The sequence below is a fragment of the Mobula hypostoma genome, chromosome 23 (genome assembly GCF_963921235.1).
Source record: "Mobula hypostoma chromosome 23, sMobHyp1.1, whole genome shotgun sequence".
In the NCBI taxonomy this organism is placed as follows: domain Eukaryota; kingdom Metazoa; phylum Chordata; class Chondrichthyes; order Myliobatiformes; family Myliobatidae; genus Mobula; species Mobula hypostoma.
In genome coordinates, this window is record NC_086119.1 from 29,348,327 (window position 1) to 29,369,845 (window position 21,519).

General features: G+C 38.9%; 1 protein-coding gene across 2 annotated transcripts in view; it reads left to right on the plus strand.

The window, feature by feature from the left end:
* crcp (calcitonin gene-related peptide-receptor component protein) overlaps positions 1-20,035 on the plus strand; it is an 87,995-nt gene extending 67,960 nt beyond the window's left edge. For both annotated transcript variants that reach the window (XM_063031235.1, XM_063031236.1), the window contains exons 5-6: positions 6,914-6,971; positions 14,005-20,035. In XM_063031235.1, the coding sequence (XP_062887305.1) occupies positions 6,914-6,971; positions 14,005-14,172 (226 nt within the window). In that variant the 3' untranslated portion in view covers positions 14,173-20,035. The remainder of the gene's footprint in view (positions 1-6,913; positions 6,972-14,004) is intronic.
* The last annotated feature ends 1,484 nt before the right edge of the window (positions 20,036-21,519 follow it).

Genomic DNA, 21,519 nt, shown 5'->3' on the forward strand with positions numbered 1-21,519 from the left:
TCATCTTTAACTTTATGCCTTTTGGAAATCAGGTCATCTTTTACTCGCTTAGCTATTCACAGTAACAGAAATTTTGAACAGGGGTGCCCAAACTTTTGCATGCCACTGTAATTGATTTGGCTGAGAGGGTGAAACATATTTCCAAGTTTGCTGAAGATACGAAATCGGTTGTGATTATGAATGTGGGGAAAGATGTTCAGAGGCCTCAGAGATGTACGGACAAGCTGAATGAGTGGGTGTGACCTTGGCAAATGAAACGATACGGAAAATAACGAGGTCGTTCACTTTGTTGAAGACAGCAGAAAAGCATCATATTTGTTAAATGCTGAGAGACTGCAGAGTGCTGGTTTTCAAAGGGACCTGGTTGTGCTCATATTCAAGTCACTGAATACCTTCAGTTCTGAAGGCAAATGATATATTGGCCTTCGCTGCAAGGTTTAGTAACAGAAATAAGTAAGTCTTAATATATTTATGAAATGCCATGACAAGATCGCACATAGAATATACTGTATGATTTTGGACACTCACTCTTCTTGATACCACCATCAGGGAGGAGAGACAGGGGCTCAAAGACCCATACACAATGATTTAAGAACAGCTTCTTCCCCCCCTACCATCAGATTTCAGCATGAACCCTAGAAAACTGTGTTATTCCTTTTCTATTGCACTATACATTTATACGTTTTTATGTCTGTGGACTGACCTGGTCACCTTGACACTGAGCTAACTGGTTCCACATCCATGGACTCATTTTCAAGGACTCTACAACTCATGTTCTCAATGTGATTGATTGTATTTACACAGTTTGACTTCTTTTCTACATTGGTCATTTGTCTTTGTGTGTAATTTGTCATTGATTCCATCATATTTATTTGTATCTACTGTGAATATCTGCAAGAAAATGAATCTCAGTGTAGTATATGGTGAAATATATGTACTTTGATAATAAACTTTAACTTTGACAAAGCAACAAATGTCACATCATATGTTAGGAATAATAATTTTGATTCTGAATGTACTTGCCAAAGAGAGAGTGAACATCGACTAGACTGGTTCCAGCTGTACCATAAGGAGAGAGTAGGTAAATTGGGGCTCTGTTCTCAAGAGTTTAGAAGGATGAGGGGAGGTCTAATCAAAACATGGAAACTTTTTAAAGGGCTTATTTTTGAAAAGGAATTGAATCATTGTTTCCAGTAATTCTGTAGGGATCAATATGAGGGTTTGTGGTGACATAAAGACAGCTGGAGTGCAGTGCTTTCTTGGCTTGTTTCACTTCATAGGTTAACTGCTAGTTTTGATGTTTTTCCCAAATCAACAACCGTTATTTTCACTTCTCAGTTAGCAACTACATCCTCTGACAAATGTCTTGTGACAGCTCCCTGAGCTCCTGTGGAAGTAGGGATTGGGGAAAAAATCAATTAAAAGTTCCTTTCAATTCTTCATAAACTAACCCTAAAATGAAATATCCTATGTTCCATTACATGGAATCGAAATGTTTAATGACACACTAAGCAAGATTCTACTTTAGTAAACTAACTGGCCCAAATGGCTGTTATAGAATATACTGTGATAATGGTAACCCGCCAGAGGATATTGAATTAACTTCTGGAATGATTGGATACGAGATTACTGTAACAGTTTTTCCAATAAAAGGGGTTCTGCTGTCTTTAATAGCACCAGCTGCTAGTCATCCTATAAGTACAACAATTGAATTATTGCAAAGTTTAGAGCAGTGGTCCCCAACCACCGGGCCACAGAGCATGTGCTACCGGGCCGCAAGGAAGCGATATGAGTCAGCTGCACCTTTCCTCATTCCCTGTCACATACTGTTGAACTTGAACATAGGGTTGCCAACTGTCCCATATTAGCCGGGATATCCTGTATATTGGGCTAAATTGGTTTGTCCCATATGGGACCGCCCTTGTCCCATATATCCCCCGCTAAGGTGGAGCGTTCCTATGAAACCTTTCATGCCGAGATGGCATGAAGCGAAGAAGCAGTTACCATTAACTTATATGGGAAAAATTTTTGAGCATCCTCAGACCCAAAAAATAACCTACCAAATCATACCAAATAACACATAAAACCTAAAATAACACTAACATATAGTAAAAGCAGGAATGATACAATAAATACACAGCCTATATAAAGTAGAAGTAATGTATGTACAGTATAGTCAGGAAGATTAAGCCAAAACTGATTTTTGTGGGGGGGGGGGGGATCGGCATGTATGCACATGCGCACATCACATATGCGTACGTCACTCACACATGCGCACACAGGTGCCCGCGCAAGGCTTCGTGGTCATGGTAGTCTTTCCTAGGGTAAACACAAGTGTCCCGGGATCTGACCGCTACTTTTGTCCCTTATTTGGGAGTGAGAAAGTTGGCAACCCTAACTGTAAAAGACATGTTGAGGTGAGTTTAACCCTATTTCAACACCCCCCTCCCACACCCCAGGTGCAAAAAAGGTTGGGGACCCCTGTTTTAGCGTATGTAGGAGAGGGAGTGCATAGCCAGGTATGGAAGTTGGATACGCAGACGGGGACTGGGGGATCTCCCATATCTCATAAAGAAATATTTTTAGCATTGCTCAAAGCTGGGGTCCTGGAGGAGCAGGTAAATGGGGTCCTCATGTCCACCGTCTGTGCAATGTGGAGGAAGTACTGTCCAGGGAAGCAAGTGAGGGAGGCTGTTGAGTTGGAAGGATCATTCTTCAAGCCCTCCGCAGACGAGGGCTCCTTTTGTCCTCTGCCAGATTTCTCTCATTCCATTCAGGATTCCCAGTATCTCGTGCTGGAGACATTGCAAATGCCTGTGTCTATGCCATGTGGTGTCATGAAGGTGGGCACTTGCTGGGCACAATGACTATTACTGGATATGCAGTTCCTAGGCCTACCCCTGGTTTCCACAGGGTAGTGTGGTTGATATGTGGTACTGTACGAATACCACCCCAGTGCCGTGGATGAGCACCTTGCCCATGCTGGTTGGTAAGAGGGTTATTGCAAAGGAAGGTACGTTTTGTATGATAGCCTTTTACAGCATGGTGCGGCCGGGCTGTTCTGGGAACTGATTTTGATTACCTTATAAAGGAAGGTGGCACTTGTACTGTTACTGGTCAGGATGCTGCGCCGACATTCCTGATGGATTGATTCACCAAGCTGATCATATCTGAGAGTCAGTGTATAAGATCAAGTGGGGGACCAGCTCATTCACTATTATACTCCGGGGTGGGGCTGGCGGCTGGTGGTCTACTGGAGTATACTGGGAGTTAACTATTGGGTTTACGGTATTGGGTATTTTGCTCTTTAACTTAGTAGTGAGTTCGCGAGAGTCTTGAGATGACTAGTCTGAGGGCTGGATCAATATTTTTGCAGCTTTCAAGGACTAGATTGTCCTATGGAGTTGAGGGGGGGTGGTTGGTAAGCTTTCCTTATTCTGATTGTCGGAAGTTGCTTCCATCGTGATTGATTTGTTTAGAAACTGCAGCTGCTTTACCCATTGGTTAGCCGTCTGGTGTCCAGTTCCAAATATCCTGGGTATATAGAGAGCACATGTGGGAGGTTCTCTCTCTTTGTTTAAGACAAGCAATGCACATAGCCATTGGGAAGGTATGCTCTGCGCGTGCTTTAGTCAATGTCTGTTGAATATTCAGCTTTATAGTTTCTGCAACTTTGGGGAAAATGAATATTCAGTTGAATATTTGCAATCAGCAACTTCTGTCTCATTCACCAAACCAGCAAACCTGATTCATCGTTACAGGGTCTTCCCCACAGGCAAATAAAGAAAGTTTAAGACCATGATCTCCCATGTCAGTCACGGCAAACAATGATGATATACCTAATAAAGTTGTCACTGCGTGTATATTATATGCTGCCATAATGTATTGTAGAAGCTGTGAAGTGTATGTTTAAATATGCAGATCAAGTTATTGAGTCATGACAAGCAAAAATGTTATTTCCTTTGCCAAAAATAATAACTTTAGGAAGAGGGAAAACATTGCCGCAAATTAAGTAAAACTGGAACATTGACAATCTCACAATCCTCTAAGAGAACTCTTCAAATGATAGAAAGAGTGAGAAGAAAGGCACAAAGAATTTATTGTGGTTATGTCTGAATAAGAACTGCCACGTGGTGTACATGCTTTCATTAGCACGTCACTTACCAGATGTGTTTGGAAAGTCTTTACTCATGATGGTTGTCCTGCCACCGGTACTTGCATTGTATGCTGTCTTTATTATTTATTGATGGTAGTAAAGATAGGCAAACTAACTCTGTATATTTTGGCAGTAATTTAATGATGATTTGGTTATAATAATCATTTGAATCACAATATCACTGCAAGATGTGCTGAAAACTAGTTTAACAATATGAGCAAGGCACCCCAAGGGTTTGGACTATAAATTATTCGATTCTGATGACTTGCAGCTGCAAATTACAGCAATGGACTGATGTGCAGGATTTAAATCTTAGGTTGTTCTGTTACTGTTGTTAACCTCTTAATTAATGTGAGCTAGCTGTGGCTTTTATAGTGCTGAGCAAACCCAGATTCTTCCACTAAATTTTGCCAGTTGTCCCAAGAACCCCGGGGGGGGAGAGGGGGTTAATAAAAGATTATCCAAATTACCAGGGGGTGGGGGGGGGTTGCATCCCTTAAAAACAACTTGTATTGCAATGTTCTGTAATGTGAAGCCAGTTGATCTGTGCATGTGTCAAGAAACATCCATTGAAAAGAAATTAATTTATCTTTTTCAGATAAATTCTGTGACAACGAATTTTATTCTCTATATCAGTTTTTTGAGTCATGTTCAATCAATTTTTGAGGGCATATTTCCCTAACTCAATCAGCATTAACATTGGAGACACATGCACACAAAGAAACTGATATGGACAGATGTAACAACCCATTTAAAAAATCTTTGTGTACTTTTCGAAGCAATCAACAGGTAAATAATTGACAGAAAATAAAATCAGAATCTCAAAATATTTTTCTTGCTTTCTCATCGAAAACTCCTGTCAAATCTCATGTAACATTTAACCTTTAAGGAGTGGATCCAGTTCTCCTCACTCAGCGCTCCACTCAGCTGCCTATTATATTGCACAATAAGAACAACAATATGATTGGGGTTTTATAATGGAAATAAGAATTTACATGAGTTTCATTTTTCTATTCATTTATCTAATTGAGTTGATTCAGAATATTGTAACAATGTTGCTTGTAGATATTTAAAAAATGTGACTTGTTGAATAAATGGAAAGGTGTAGCCCTGAATTACTGTCCAGGACAGCTTTATTTCTATTTATTAATTTTTGGAGGAATCTGGGCATCACCTGCATTTATTGTTCATTCTAAGCTGCCATGAGAAGGTGGTGCTGAAATTTTACAGGCCTTCTGGTGAAGGTGTTCCCTTAATGCTATTGAGGAGAAAGTTCCAGGATTCTGACAAGGTGAATATGAAGAAGCTGCAAAATATTTCAAAATCTGCATGGCAGGTGACTTGCAGGGAGGAGATCATGAAGGTAGCGATGTTCCAATGCCTCCGGAATCCTTGTTTCCCTTAGTGGTAGGGGTGATATTCTTCTTCATCATTATTATGTGCTGTGTCATATGACGTTAAGCGATCATGATCTCATGACCATGATTGTTCTTGACAAATTTTCTGCAGAAGTGGTTTGCCATTGCCGCCTTCTGGGCATTGTCTTTACAAGATGGATGACCCCAGCCATAATCAGTACGCTTCAGAGGTTATCTGCCTGGCATCAGTGGTCGCATAATCAGAACATGATATGCACCAGCTGCTCATCCGACCATCCAGCACCTGCTCCCACGGCTTCACGTGACCCTGATCGGGGTGGGGGGAGGGGGGAAGCTCAGCAGGTGCTACACGTTGCTCAAGGGTAACCTACAGGCTATCAGAGGGAAGCAACGCCTTGCATCTCCTTTGCTCGAGAAATATCTCCACTTTGCCACCCAATCCTAGAAGATTCCTTAGTGAGTAATGCAGTGCATTTTGTAGAGGGAACACTGTAGCCAGTCTACATCCACAACATTGTCCTGACAAACTCCTGAAGTGATAAACTGGGGTTGGAATAATTGAATTGCAACAACTACAGCCATTTTCCTTCTGTCATCTATGATTCCAACTACTGTGATGTTTTCCCTCAATGCTCATTAACTTCAGTGTTATCAGGTCTCCTTCATACCAGTCTATTATATGTGACTTTAGTCTGGAGGAGTTACCCACTCACCTTTGGAACTCACCTCTTGAGTCCACTTTTGGACCAAGAATCTGATGATGTCAGTAATGGAATAGACTTAATGAACCCCAGCTGGACATCATTGAGCAGATTATTGGTGAACATGTGAAGCTTGATAGCACCTCAGTCTTCTGGTTGATAATCTGGAATAGACCGATTAATAATTAACCAAATTCCTTTTGCCCTGATTTTGTGAACAGGACATACCTGGTTAATTTTCCTGTACAGTTTTTATTCACCTTTAGTTTCTATACATATATGGAGTGTAAAATATATGGTTATATGGTTCTTGAACACTCCTGCTCTTCATTTTTTTATTTAACAAAATAATTTAATGTATAAAATATATTTCATGTAAAGAATTTTATGGGGTATAGGTCCAAAATTAGATTCAAATTTCATCTGACTTTGGAGAGGAAGTACATCTATGGTTATTAAAATGAGTTAAAGCATGTCTGCTAGAATATTCACCATAATTATGACTGTCAATAACCATTTATGCCTATCTATTTGCCTGCAAAGCACCTTTGAGGAATCAGCTTTGCAAAACTAAGTTTTCATTTTTTGGAATTTATATTTCAATATTTAAGTGTTAGAATTATTGAAAGTCTGAGTAAATTCTATCATGATACTGACTTTTATTGTCCATTCTTTAGGGCAGAAAAACTTCAGCTCTTGAATCACAGGCCATTGACTGCAGTGGAGATACAGTTGGTAGGTTACATTTCATCAAAAAAATTGGAAAAGCACAAAGTTACATCAATCTGAGTAAATTATACTATTGGCCACCAACAATCAAGCACACATTTTGGAAATTTGTAAATAAATAGACCACATAATGTATTCTTGAATCACAAAACACTGGATGGGTCAGTCTTTTACATAAGAATTGGGGGTAGTGATTGGCCACTCAGCTTCTCCAACCTGCCATGTCATCCAAGTTCAAGACTGATAATACCTGTAACTTCAAAAGATCGTGAAAATCCCTCTTCCAGACCCACAAGAAAGAACAACATCCCTCTCATTGGCTAACATACATTCCAAAGTCCCCATTATCTCTAGTCATAACTCAAACATTGCTGCTACAGAGAAACCATTACCTTAGCCTTAGCAGTGAAACATTACAGAGAGGCCATTACATTAGCAGTGAAACCTTACAGCGAGTTACACCTATATCCAAAGGCTTGGTCCCTACATCTGTGGCAATGAATTTCACAAATTCACCATCCTCTGGTCAAAGAATTCCTCCATCTTTGTCCTAAAGGGACATTGTATTTTGAGTCTATGCCCTCGGGTCCTAGATTCTTTCACTATTGGAAACATCCTCTCCATATCCACTCCATCTAGGTCTTTCAGGAGGTTTCAATGAGATCCCCGTTATTCTTCTAAACACCACAAGTCCAGAGACCATCAAGTGCCCTTCATAAGCTAACTCTTTCATTCCCAGGGTCATCCTCTTGAACCTTCTCTGGAGCCTTTCCAATGTCAGCACATCTTTCCTTAGATAGGGGCCCAAAACTGCTCACAATACTCCAAATGTTGTTTGACCAATGTCTTATAAAGCCTTAGCATTCCTTCCTTGCTTATATCAATAATCTATTTGCCCCTGCCTTGAAAATGTTCAAAGACTGTTTTGAAGATGAGTTACAAAATTTACAATTCTTTGAAAAAGAAAAATAAGCACTTCAGCTGTGTTTTAAATAGATAGCCCCTTATTTATAATCAGTGAATACATTCTCTCACAAGTGAAAACATTCTCTGAAAATCCACCCTGTCAAGACCCCTTAAGCTCTTATTGAAAACAGATTAGTTTTTCTAACCCTCCCTCAGCCTTATCCTTGTTCTCTTCATGTGCCCTTTTTAAACATACATGTTTTGTTTTGTTTTGAAAGGACTGTTTATATCTGAAATAGGGCTCCATCTTCCCATCTTACACATACTGACAAACATACCTATAAATTAGTTCCAGCATTTACCAATTTAGACAATAATACCATAAGACATGGGAGCAGATTTAGGCCATTTGGCCCAATGAGTCTGCTCCACCATTCCATCACAGTTGATATATTATCTCTCAACCTCATTCTCCTGCCTTCTCCCCCTTTGACGCTGTTACTAATCAAGAACCTATCAACCTCTGCTTTAAATATACTCAATGACTTTGACTCCACTGTTGTCCATGACAATGAATTCCACAAATTCACCACTCTCTGGCTAAAGAAATTCATCATCATCTCTGTTCTAAATGGATGTCCCTCTAATCTGAGGCTGTGCTGTCTGTTCCTAGACTCACCCACTATAGGAAACATCCTCTCCATATCCACTCTATCTAGGCCTTCCAATATTCATTAGGTTTCATAGAGATTCCCCCGCCCCCCCCCCCGTGAACTCCAGTGAGTACAGGGCCAGAGCCATCAAATGCTCCTGATACGTTAACTCCTTCATTCACGGAATCATTCTTGTGAACTTCCTCTGGACCATCTCCAATGTCTACATATCTTGTCTTGATAAGGGGCCCAAAATTGCTCTCAGTACTCCCAAGTGCAGTCTGACCAATGCCTTATAAAACCTCAGCATTACATTCTTGCTCTTAAATTCTAGTCCTCTTGAAATGAATGCTAACATTGCATTTGCTTTCCTTACCACCAACTCAACTTTCAAGTCTTTAGGGAATCCTATACGAGAACTCCCAGGTCCCTTTGCATCTCTGGATTTTGAATTTTCTTCCCATTTAGAAACTAGTCCATGCCTTTATTACTTCTACCAAAGTGTAAGACCGTACAGTTCCCTTCATTGTATTCCACTTCTTTGTCCATTCTCCCAATATGTCCAAGTCCTTTTGCAGACTTCATGCTTCCTTCTTCATTTTATGCTTTTATCACTGCCTCTGAACAATGTTACCCTCCTAGGAGTTATGTTTCTAACTTCATGATTTTCATTTATATTTTCAGTGATCATCTATTTTATTCTTTTCCCAGTCTGTCCATTTGCCAAGACCTCCTTTTACTGCCACATTTTCTTTCTCCACACCTGCTTTGAGTTTGAATCTATTTTCAATCAACTCAAAATCAAATTGTGATATTCAATCCATTCATTTTTTATTTGCAATCAGCCCCCTTTACTCGTGTGCAATTCACATATGCTCCTGACATCTGTTTTCAGCTTCATAAGCTCACTTGGACCATGTATGTCCTAGTCCTTCTTTCCACATAATTCTTTAGGCCATCCATAAATCTCTCCAAAAAATGTCAATTTTGCATGTGGTTTATGCTCCCTTGGATTTCTGTCAGTTTCTTAACACCACTTTCTTTCGTTCCCTTCTAACAATCCTGTCAACTCAATTATCTGTCTGTGTTTTCCTTTTTGCATAATTTCACAGAATGTTCTGCACTGAAATAAGCATCTACCCAAATAGTGGCTGCCTCTGAATGATCTCAAATTCATCCACCCCTCCATCCTCATTCTCTCACCATACTCTGAAGTCAGCAGGGTGCTGAATTTGCCAAAAGGATCCATGTGTGAATTTGATCTCCTCACTAAGATCTACTACACAGTTTCTCTCCAATATTTTTAGTTCCATCTCTGGTTTCATTGTGGCATTTGTTAAAAAGTGAGTGTTTTGTCAAATAACTAAAGAACTGTCTGAGTCTAAATGGCAACTGTCTGATTCTAGCTTTCCCTGTGGAACAGGCTAACGTTCTTGAACACAAAAACGATATATTCTTTTCATGCATTCCCCACTGCTTCAGACTCATAGTTCTCACCCCATACTGACTGTTGATGATTCTTCCTTCCCCTGAATGTGCAATCAGGATTTCTCTGGAATACCAATAGTTGCAATCTGCCCCTATTACATTGTACTCTTCTCCCTAACTAACCTGAACACCCCTGCAGTGTTCTGCCACGTTCTTTTCTCCAATAGCTGATCCCTCCCTTTCTGATCACCTAATGAGTTGACTGAGCCAGACTCAATCATTCCCATCCACCAATATCTAAGCTGTTTTCAGACTAAGCGCCTTATTTAATTCCCTTTATTTCTTCCAAACCATATCTACATGATGTAGTACAGACCTGGGTAGATCTCAGCCCCGGTTTTCCATGACAGAAAATCAGGAGCATTCTTTGTTTCATTCCAGCTGGTGCCTTCAATTTGAATTCTTCTTCTGTTGGATTAGTTTAGGGCAGTGGTCCCTAACCACCGGGCCGTGAGGAAACAATATGATTTAGTGAAATGAAATGATATGAGTCAACTGCACCTTTCCTCATTCCTTGTCACGCACTGTTGAACTTGTACACCCCCCCCCCCCCGTCGGCCTATCCGCAAGAATATCGTCAATATTAAACCGGTCCATGGTGCGAAAATGGTTGGGAACCCCTGGTTTAGGGAATATCTGTATTTATTCCCATCACACCTTTACCTTTCACAAATTCATCTCTCACTTTGCTGTACCTTTCCCTGACCGCACTCTGCTTCTCTGGCTAACTAGTTGGTTGTCTCTTCTACACCACCCCATGATCAGTTTCTTTCCAACGCCCTATTTTGCACAGAAGTTCCTAAAAATCTTAATTATTCATAAGATTTTCCTCACAGCGAGTATCTCTTTCAATATTTTTGTTATTTTCTACATAAAAGAATAGAGTACAAGAAGATATAATATTATAAATCAAAAAAAATAAAGTAATACCAAATGCATTATATTAGAATCACACTTGCAATCACATCACCCTATATTCATGTATAAATTAAATCATAATATTGAAATGTAATAATTTTATTATACAGAAAAAAAAACTAAACCCAATACCAAGATCAAGCTGTTTGGTAAAGAAAGAAAAAAGGAAAAAAAAATCCTTATCATAAAGTGAAATATGTTATTAGCCACCATCTGTACTTTAACAGCAAGTCAAAGGTTTTGAAAATAGTTCAGAAATGGTCCCCACAATGTTTGAAAGTCTTGGCTAGATTCAGAAATTGAACGATGGATCTTCTCTAAATTTAAGCATGACATAACATCACGTAACCATTGAGCGCGAGTAGGCGGAACGACATCCTTCCATTTAAACAAGATCGCCCTCCTAGCTATAAGAGAAGTAAATGCCAAAATGTGCAAATCAGGTGTCTCCAAAATAATATCTTTTCCTCCAACAATACCAAATAGGGTGGTCAAAGGGTTCGGCTTAAAATTTACCTTAAAAAGTACCGAGAAAGTTTGGTATACTTCCTTCCAGTATCTTTCAAGACTTGGACATGCCCAAAACATGTGAATTAATGAAGCTTCTCCATCTATTACAAAAGGGAGATATATCCGAATAAAAATGAGATAGCTTATCCTCAGTCATATGAGCCCTATGGACCACTTTAAATTGTAGGAGGGAGTGGCAGGCACATAACGAAGAAGTGTTAACCAATTTAAAAATTTCATTCCAAGTTCCCTCAGAAATTGAAGTCTGTAAGTCTTGTTCCCAGAGATTTTTAATTTTGTCTAAAGGAGCATTTCTCATTCCCAACAATATGCCATGAATATTGGATATTGAACCATTATGAAAGGGTTTCAAATTAGAAATGACATCTGATAAGTCCTTATCAGGACTATTAGGAAATGTATATAATTGAGAACGCAGGAAGTCTCTGATTTGTAGATATCGGAAAAAGTGGGTTTTTGGTAAGCTATATTTAACTGACAGTTGCTCAAACGAAAGGAGACTTCCTCGAACAAACAGATCCTGGAAGCATTTAATACCTAATCTATTCCATTCTTTAACAACTAGATCGGTCATAGAGAGTTTAAAAAAAAATTAGAAAAAATGGGACTTGAAAGAGAAAATCCCATTAAACCAAAATATTTTCTAAATTGTACCCAGATACTCAAAGTATGTTTAACTACCAAATTACCAGTTAATTTACTTAAGGATAAAGGAAGTGAGGATCCAAGAAGAGAAATTATAGAGAATTTATTAACAGAGTTAGCTTCTAAAGAAACCCATATCAGACTCATGGTTAATATAATATGACCAAAACGTAAGATTTTGTATATTGACTTGCCATTAATAAAACCTAAAATAGAGCTAAACCTCCATTCTTTTTAGCTTTTTGAAGATGAACTTTATTTAGTCAAGAATGTTTATTTTTCCATATATAAGAAGATATAATAGAATCAAGAGAGTCAAAAAAGGATTTAGGAATAAAAACGGGTAAGGCCTGAAAAAGGTATATAAATTTAGGTAAAATATTCACAGTGAGTATCAAGATATTGCCTTGTACCTGCTCTTATTCCATTTTCTTCCACTCTCAGTAATGGCATTTACCCAATTCTAGCTGACTTTATTTACCAGCTCCTCGACCAGCTGGTATGAATTTCTAATCTCTTCCCTTTGCTCTGTCTTCAGCAGCTTTTCATAGGAACATGATAAGGGGAAACCTGACTTCTCTCAAACTTTCTCTGCTATTCAGTGAGACTTCATTGGAGTTCATCTTAAAGTTCTTTAAATGTCCAATAATTTCAGTCTTAGACGTCGATTATATCGAACAACAGAATATCCGTGACCCTCTTCAGCAAGGAACTGAATTTTGTCATACTCAATTAAAAAAAAATACTTCCTCACTCAGTCTTAAATGGTCAGTATCTGCATTGGTAGTCTGACGACTTCTGACTCTTTTGAATTCCATTGAGAATAGGCCAATGCTATTCTCTTCTTACTTATACTTTTTCATCTCATTCCCAGTCTAAATGTGAATCTTCTCTCATGTAACTTTATCATGCAAGATCTTTTAACTCAGTTGTATAAATCAAAAAAGTGCCAAAAAGTCTTTCTCTTCAGCCCATGTTAGAATTTATTTGAGTTACTGTTGCTTTCCTGGCAGCTTGAACCAGTCTGTCTATTCTACACAGACCTCTCTCAGAACAAGGTATTTTCGCCCACAGAACTACCGCTCACAGGATTTTTTTTTGTTTCTCACACTACTCTCTGTAAACTCTAGAGACCATTGTGCATGAAATCCCAGGAAATCAGCAGTTTCTGAGATACTCATCCACCCCATCTGGCACCAACAACCATTCCATGGTCTAAGTTACTTAGATCACATTTATTCCCTAATCTGATGTTTGGTATGAACAACAACTGAACCTGTTGACCAATTCTGCATGCTTTTATGCAGTGAGTTGCTGCCACATGCTTGGCTGATTAGATATTTGCAGCAACGAGTAGTTGTACCTAATGAAGTGGCCACTGAGTATATAAGCCCAGTGAGACAATTTTGTGGGAGCCAAGAAATGTCTGAAAATAGTATGGGGGGAATATAGAAGCCAGCAATTATGGTGTGGGATATTTGCATATAAAGTGGAATGCACCTGCCTAAAGTGTCTGTTTATTTGTTATAATGGATGCATTATCTCCTGTACTTTTCTCATACCTTGGTTCAAAATTTCAGGGAAAGGAATCTCACGATAACTTATGTGATGTAGTAAAGTGTCAAGAAAATGAGCATCATCCGAGAGCCTGTGTTAATTACCATGTTGTTTGAAATATCGGAAATGGATCTGATAAACCTCATATCTAAGTTATTGAAAATAACCATTTTTGCATTGCAAGAATTGTTATCATTTTACAGATCTGAATTATTAAGTTAATTTATTTCTCTTTCAACAAAAAAATCCAAGAAGCTGACTTTGTGAACTCTTTTATTTGTAATGGAATAAAACTAAATGATTTTCATTAATAATTATTATTTTGTATTCTAATGCTCCAGATGGTAGAGGAGAGTGAGGAAAGACTAACAGAAGAACAGATTGAAGAACTTTTGCAAACTATCAATAACATCCTGCCAGGATGCCCAGATGAGCAAACTGGAGGTCAGCAACAGGAGGAGATGGACATGGTGGCTGAAGATGAAGTAATCCAAATGGATGACTCCTAGCACGATCAAATGGAAAGATACTTTCTGTTAAACAGTATACGCTATAGATTGATCTTTCTCCCTTTTCTACTTAAACCTTCAGACTGTGTTGGGATTCAAGTCTACAGAGATTATATTTCAAATACTGTATAGATGATTTTGTATGTTCCATACTGTACAAGGTGAGATGTAAGTTGTTTGTCTTAATTGAGTTTATCAGTTCACAAATAGAGAAACTAAAGCACCCCAGCCTCTATAATTGTACCTTGTAGATGCCACTTCAGTGTGAAAGCCATTGAGATGACATTCCTAGAAGGATGGAAGAGATAATATTGGTTTGTTTGCATTTTGTAAATAGAAATGCAAGGATGTGTGTTCAGGATTATTTCTTAAAATAAACAATGCATGTACATGAGACTCTGTACCTGAAAGTACGCTTCCAAAAAAAAAGTTGTAAATATTTTTGTGACATTCTTAAAAGCAAATGTTCGCTTATTGCATAAAACAACTGTTGAAAATGAGGAGGAATCAAATCAATGGGTAATGTAGACTCACAGAATTGCACAGCATGGAAATAGGCTCTTCAGCCCAACTCTGGTAGTTCATTCCACTCACTGTATGAAAACATTGACCTCTCAGTCCCCTTTAAATTTTTCTCCTCTCGCACTTGTCCTCTAGTTTTCAGACTCTCCTACTCTGAGAAAAAGACCATATCATCTATGCTCCTCATAATTTTATAAACCTCAGTCTGTAAGGTGACTCCTCGCCCTCTCTAGGGCAAACTGTCCCAGCCTATCCAATCAAGCCCTCCAGTGCAGGCCATATACCAGTGAATCGTTTCTGTAACATTCCTGGCTGAATTATATCCTTCATGTATGTGGCAACCAGAACTGCGCAGAATACTTCCAAGTGCCACTTAACCATTGATTTATACAACTGTAATATTACACCCCAACTTCCATAACATATCACCTTGGTCAATGAAGGCAAGCTTATAAAATGCGTTCTTCTCCACTCTCTCTACCCGTGCTGGTACTTTGAAGGAACTATGTGCTGTACCTCTAGGTCTCTCTGTTCTACAACACTTCCCAGGACCCACTGATTTACTGCACAAGTCCTGTCCTGGTTTAACTTCCTAAACTGTCTCACATCACACTTGTTTGGGCTAATTCCATCAGCCATTCCCTTAACCACTTACTCAGTTAATCTGGACCCTTGTGTGACCGAAGACAACCTTCTTCACTGTCCACTTTACCACCAGTTGTGGTGTCATCTGCAAATTTACTAATCATGCCACTGACATTCTCTTCCAAATCATTATATGATTTGATGTGATAAATTTATGAAATATGATGAACAATAAAATATCCAGCACCAATCCCTGCAGCACACCATTGGATGCAGATCTTCAATCTCAAAAGCAACTATCCACTTTTACCTCTGTCTCCACGACCAAGCCAATTTACTATCTTATCGTGGATTTCATATATCCTAACCCTCTGGATCAGTCTACTTGCAGGTCCTTGTCAACATCCTCGAATAAGTCCATAAGGACAATGCACATTACTCTACCCTTGTCAATTCTCTTGTTACCTCCTCAAAAATAAACTCATATTTAAGAGCCATAATCTCTCATAAAAAAAGCCATTCTGACTGTCTCTAATCAATGTTTGCCTTTCTAAATGCAAATGCGGGTAAGGATTGTACATTCTCCCATGACTCTGTGGGTTTCCTCTGGGTGCTCCGGTTTCCTCTGGGTGCTCCAGTTTGAGAAGTTGAGAAGTCAAACTCACTGGAAGTTCTAGAGAGCTTGCATCTAAAGAATAGTCCGAATACTTTGCCAGAATCTCTTGAATATTACCAGAGCAATGCACACAAGCTGCTGGAGGGAGTCAACAAGTCAGGCAGTATCTACAAAGGAAAATAGTTAAAATTTTGGGCCAAGATCCTTCAACAGACTGGATGACCCTTCAGTAGTCTTGATGAAGGGTCTCAGCCCGAAGCATTGATTGTTCATAGATGCTGTCTGACCTGCTGAGTTCCTTCACCATTTTGTGTGTGTTGCTCAAGATTTCCAGCATATGCAGAATCTCTTCTGTCTTGAATATTGCGGTTCCATATTGGACGTCTTTCATTACAGGTGGAAAGATTTGCAGAAAACTGTTTTCCATTTATTTGTTTGCATTTGAGTAATGAATTTACTCAAAACTATTTTGTTGAATAGTAGTCTGAAAGATTGATTGTATAGTCCTGAACCAAATGGGAAGTAAACCAAATGCAGAACTCCCAATTGATGTGAGTATTTTAGCCCACCATATAATCAAAGTTGGTTACACCATATACCATATAGTTAATGTCAAGCTTGACATACAGGATTTTCTGAAGTTAATGGAAGTAGTTTTCAGTTTCTCTTGTGAAACATAGTATGATGATGATGATTACTTTATGCTGAAGTATATTTAGAGTGTTTCCACAAGACAAAGTTTTGAACTTCTAAGACTAAATTTAGACACTATTAAATTTCACATTGATGTTTGAATGTATTATTTTTACATATACGCATATGTCAAATATAACATATATAATCAAAATAAAGAAACTTGTCAATTTTAGCATTAGCATGGAATAAAATATTACAAGACCCTTTCCACTTTCAAAACACGGTGCTTGAATTTTACAAAAGCGAATGGTAGAAATGTATTATGTTTAATTGGGATACAGTTGGAAAAGGGTCAATATCTTTCTTTTGTTAAGCATGCGTGCAAATGTTTATCCATCATTATACACATTTGTTGGCTAAATAGAAGCAAATGTTTCATTTTAATAATCTGCTAAATGAATTACAGTGGTCAGAATTTTTTTTATTCCCACATCGAGAAATTTTGTTTAAGTCAGACAGCTAAGACCACAAATATTCAAGGACAGCAAAACCAGATTTCTTATGATAATCTGGGAACACACAAGGATCCTCGTGACAATATTGTGCTGTGGTTGATTTTACAGCACATCCCACTGATTTTGAGACATTTCTTCAACACACAAACTAGATTTAATGATCTAGAGCACAGGACAGAGATATATGTATATATTTTAAATTTGACTCCCAATTCACTGTGTTCTCAATTCTTAAACCCAACTGATTGAAGAAACAGATGTGGAGTCCCATTGTTCACCGGGATCCTAGTAAGCTCATATTCTAGCAATTTCTTGGTGTTCTCTAATTAATTTAATAAATTGGGAAAATATCTCAGGAGAGGGAGGGGGTTGGTATTCTACAAGTCAAACAATCAAAATTTTGCTCCCTCTCTCGTACCACCACAACTTTGAGAATGAATCCACCTCAATTAGCATTTGTGTGCGGTAAAGTTAACCCTGTGTTTAGTGTTTCCAACAGATTTTGAATCTCGAATTAGCTTAATGTTATATATTTTGATACCTATCTACCTACTGCCTGTTATGCCACTGGCATTTAGGACAACAGTGAAGGTCCTCCATCTGGTGGTGGTCAGGGCTTTTTTGTCGTGTCAGCAGGTCAGTTTTCACTACTGTCAGTCATGCAAGTTCCAGATGGAGACTCAGGAATACTGTCAAACTCAGATGAATAATTCTTCATTGCTGCTTCTGTACAGTATTGTACCAGTCAGGGTTGTTAGCCCCGAGCTGAAACCGCACACTGGGGGACTGGTAGACCACTCTTAGTGTGGCCTCTCGACTTTGACCTGTTACAACAGCCAAAGCGTAAAGCCCTGACTCCAGCCAACATAGCTTCCTGGGTTATTGAGGCACACAAGCCTCCAAACCCTATGCCAAGGTTGTTGTCCTCTTGGAGGACATTGTGATACACCTTGTATTAACTTTCAAATGCTGCAGTTGCATTACTTCACCTTGGGAAGTATCTTGTGACAAAATGCAAGAAAATCTCAGCATGTCAGACAATGGGGAAAATAGCTTAGCTAAAACTGTTAAACACATAATTTTAAGAGAGCTGTAATGTAATTACAAAATTAAATGCTGTTTCTCAAGTTAATTGTGGGCTTCATTGGCATGCAGCAAAACCAAAAACAGAAAGGTCGGCAACACACACAAAAAGTGCTGGTGAACGCAGGAGGCCAGGCAGCATCTATAGGAAGAGGTACAGTCGATGTTTCAGGCCAAGACCCTTCGTCAGGACATTTTTTGTGTGTGTTGCTTGAAATTCCAGCATCTGCAGAACAAAAAGGTCGGAGTGTGATGAAGAATTAAAGTGACAGGCAGCTGGCAGCTCAATGTCGTGCTTGTGTTTGAGTGCCTGTGTTCTGCAATCTGCTTTTTGGTTTTCTCCATTGTAGAGGATACCACATTTTGAGCACTAAATGTAGTAAATGTGAGAGCAAAGTACAGATTTGTTCTTATACTTGTCGTTGCACTCATTTCAAAGTATTCCTTGCCGAGTTTGTTGCATTCCACCAACTAAAGACCTGACCTAACATTCTCACAAAATCTGCTACCAAGATGGTACTGTCATTTGTTAAACTGACTTCTTCATTACTGGGGCTGAACTCCAGCTCTCTTGTACCACTTGTATTCTTCAGTGACCATGACCTTGCAACTGAGCACCTTCTCTGAGAGAGTTACTGACATAATTTCCTCCAAATATCTTCCCTCCACAGCCTCCAAGGTTACTTATGCCACAGTTATTATTTTCTCTTTTATGGAATATCGGCTTTGATGTAAACTACTTCCGTCTTTATCTTTTCCCCCAGGATCCACAGGGAAGACTGCCTGATGGACTCATTGGTTTAACCTGCTCTCTCACCCCTTATTTTTCCTACCTTGAATCTCTTCTTTCTTCTCTTGTCCAGATTCTATCCGTTTACATCTGTGACACCTTTATTGCCCTTTGCCACAGCCAGTTTTCATCATGGATGTCCAGTCCACTCACCTCATCCCACACCAGAATGATCAAAGGGCTCTTTGACACTTCCTGGCAGAAATACCAAATTAATCCCACTCCACATATACCTGCTCTCTCCCTGGCTGACATTATTCTCACATTGAACAAGTTCTTCTCCAATTCCAGTCACCCCCTCCAAGTATAAACCACAGCTATGGCTGGTTCTCTGTGGGATATGATGAACAATCAAGTTTCTTACCTACAACTCTATTACATTTCCTCAAGACAAATTAATTGTAATTAAGGCTTCACCATCCTCTCAAGCAGCACCATGCCATAAATAATGCGCTCCCTCCTGGCTTTAGCAATCATTGACATTCCCTTCATTCTTTCCACCACTTTCCATTCTGCATCTCAAAACATATTAGATTTTTAACTTTTTTTCTAGTTCTGGTCAAACATCATTGTCCCGAAATATTAACTCTGTTTCTTTCTCTATCAAACAATGTTGCATCATTCTCTTTTTATTGCAGGTTTTTAGCAACTGCAGTTTTTGCTTATCAAGCATTTTACGGCAACCAGTTCCGATATTTAGTTCATAATTGTTGCATACACTAAGGTACAGTGAAAAGCTTGCTTTGCAAACCATCCATACAGATCAATTCATTACAACATTTAGTTGAGGTAGTTCAACGTAAAACAATATCAGAATGCAGAATGGAGTGTTACAGAGAAAGTGCAGTGCAGGGAGACAATAAGATGCAAGACTATGACAAGGTAGATTGTGAGGTTATGTGGTCAAAAATCTATGTTATTGTGCTAGGGGACTGATCAATTGTCTTCAAACGGGATAGAAGCTGTTATTGAGCTTGGTGCTACGCGCTTTCAGGCTTTAGTATCTTCTGCCTGATTGGGGTAGGGGAGAAGAGCAAATGTTTAATGTGGGTGTGGTCCTTGATTATGTTGAGTACTTTACTGTGCTACCATGTTCAATGAAGCATTGAATTGTCCAGCATAGAAACAGGTACTTTCAACCCATCTACAGTAAAGATGTAAAAAAGGTTGAAATTTACAAGGATGTTGCTGGGTCTGGGGGACCTGAGTTATAAGGAAAGATTGAATAGGTTAGGACTTTATTCCTTGGAACATAAGAAGATTGAGAGGTGATTTGATAGAGATATACAAAATTGTGAGGGGTATAGATAGGATAAATGTAAGCAGGCTTTTTTTCCCACAAAGGTTGGATGGGACTACAATCAGATGTAATGGCTTACGGGTGAAAGTTGAAACGTTTAAGGGGAACATGAGGGAAAACTTCTTCACTCAGAGGGTCGTGAGAGTGTGGAATGAGCTGCTACCACAAGTGGTGCATGCAAGCTCGATTTCACCGTTTAAGAGAAGTTTGGATAGGTACTTGTATAGTAGGGGTATGGAGAGTTATGGTCCTGGTGCAGGTCAATGGGAGTAGGCAGTTTAAATGGTTTCAGCATGGACTAGATGGGCTGAAGAGCCTACCTCTGTGCTGTACCATGCAGACCATAATGCCTATCTACACCAATCCCATTTGCCCATTTTAGGCCCATGTCACATTATGTTTTTCCCATCTAAATAACTCTTCAAATGATTTTTAAACATTGTACTTATTTCTTCCATTCCCACCTCTTCTGGCAGCTCGTTCCACATAACAACAACTCTCTGTGTGAAATCAACTTATCCATTAGATTGCTATTAAAAATCTCCCCTCTCTCACCTTAACTCTGTGCCATTCTAAAGTTAACTACCCTGGGATAAAGACTCTGACTGTCTATCCTTCCAGTGCCACTCATAATTTTATTAACCTCTGTAAGTCCTCCTGCATTCATGTTCTCGTTATTTATTGCAATTTATTTATATTTGCATTTACACAATTTGTCTTCTGCACTCCGGTTGATCTTTCACTGATCCTGTTATAGTTACTATTCTATAGATTTGCTGAGTATGCCCACAGGAAAATGAATCTCAGGGTTGTATATGGTGGCATATATAGATAATAAACTTTACTTTGAATTTTGAATTTTGCATTCCATTAAGAATAAAACCATCCTATCCTATCCAATAACTACAGCCCTCTATTCCAGGCAGCATCCTGGTATTGTAAATAACTTGCATGCTTTCTCTATTACTACCATTTTCTTCCTGTGCACAAAATCCAAATGTTTATTGATGAAACCAAACTAAGAATAAAATGAAAACAAACCTGGTTCAGTCTTCCCCCTGGCCTGGAATGTCAACTGTTAATTCCTCTCCATAGATGCTACCTGAATTGTTGCGTTCCTCCAACGTTTTGTGTGTGTTGTTCAATCAACAAGGAGGCTTTATGTCAATGTTTCAAAAGAAATTAATATAATTTATGTGGGTGTGTTGCTCATTAAACAAGGAGGCTTTATGTCAGGATGTTTTAAAAGAAATTAAAATAATTTATGCTCTGAAATAGTATTGCATTGCCCCTTTTCTAT